The 280-nt window shown below is 60.4% G+C and overlaps 1 protein-coding gene across 1 annotated transcript in view; it reads right to left on the reverse strand.

Moving 5' to 3' along the window:
- LOC104461985 (apolipoprotein A-V-like) overlaps positions 1–175 on the reverse strand; it is a gene marked incomplete at its 3' end in the record, with an annotated part of 714 nt that extends 539 nt beyond the window's left edge. The window contains 2 exon segments of the mRNA XM_010073749.1: positions 7–67; positions 141–175. Of these exon segments, the coding sequence (XP_010072051.1) occupies positions 7–67; positions 141–175 (96 nt within the window).
- Between the last annotated feature and the right edge of the window lie 105 nt (positions 176–280).

Here is a 280-nt window from a genome sequence, read left to right on the forward strand (position 1 = left end):
GGGTGCTAGCTTCTCCAGGAAGTCGCCCACGTAGCTGACCCCATCCTGATCGTTTTCCTTCAGGTTTCTGCAGGAGACAGCAGATGTAGTTACTGAGCACCCCTGACATACCGCAGCGTCTCCACTGCGCTCGGACACACCTGGAGTAAAAGCTGTTGGCAGCTGCGAGGGCCATCCCCGTGAGCTTTTCTGTCCCCAGGGAAAGGGGAACAGGACAGCACGTGTTGGGGAGAGCTTGTGGAGGGACAGGGGCTGCGGGCTGACCCCCTGGGAGCAGCGT

This window comes from Pterocles gutturalis, unplaced genomic scaffold (assembly GCF_000699245.1).
Source record: "Pterocles gutturalis isolate BGI_N339 unplaced genomic scaffold, ASM69924v1 scaffold38102, whole genome shotgun sequence".
NCBI lineage: Eukaryota > Metazoa > Chordata > Aves > Pterocliformes > Pteroclidae > Pterocles > Pterocles gutturalis.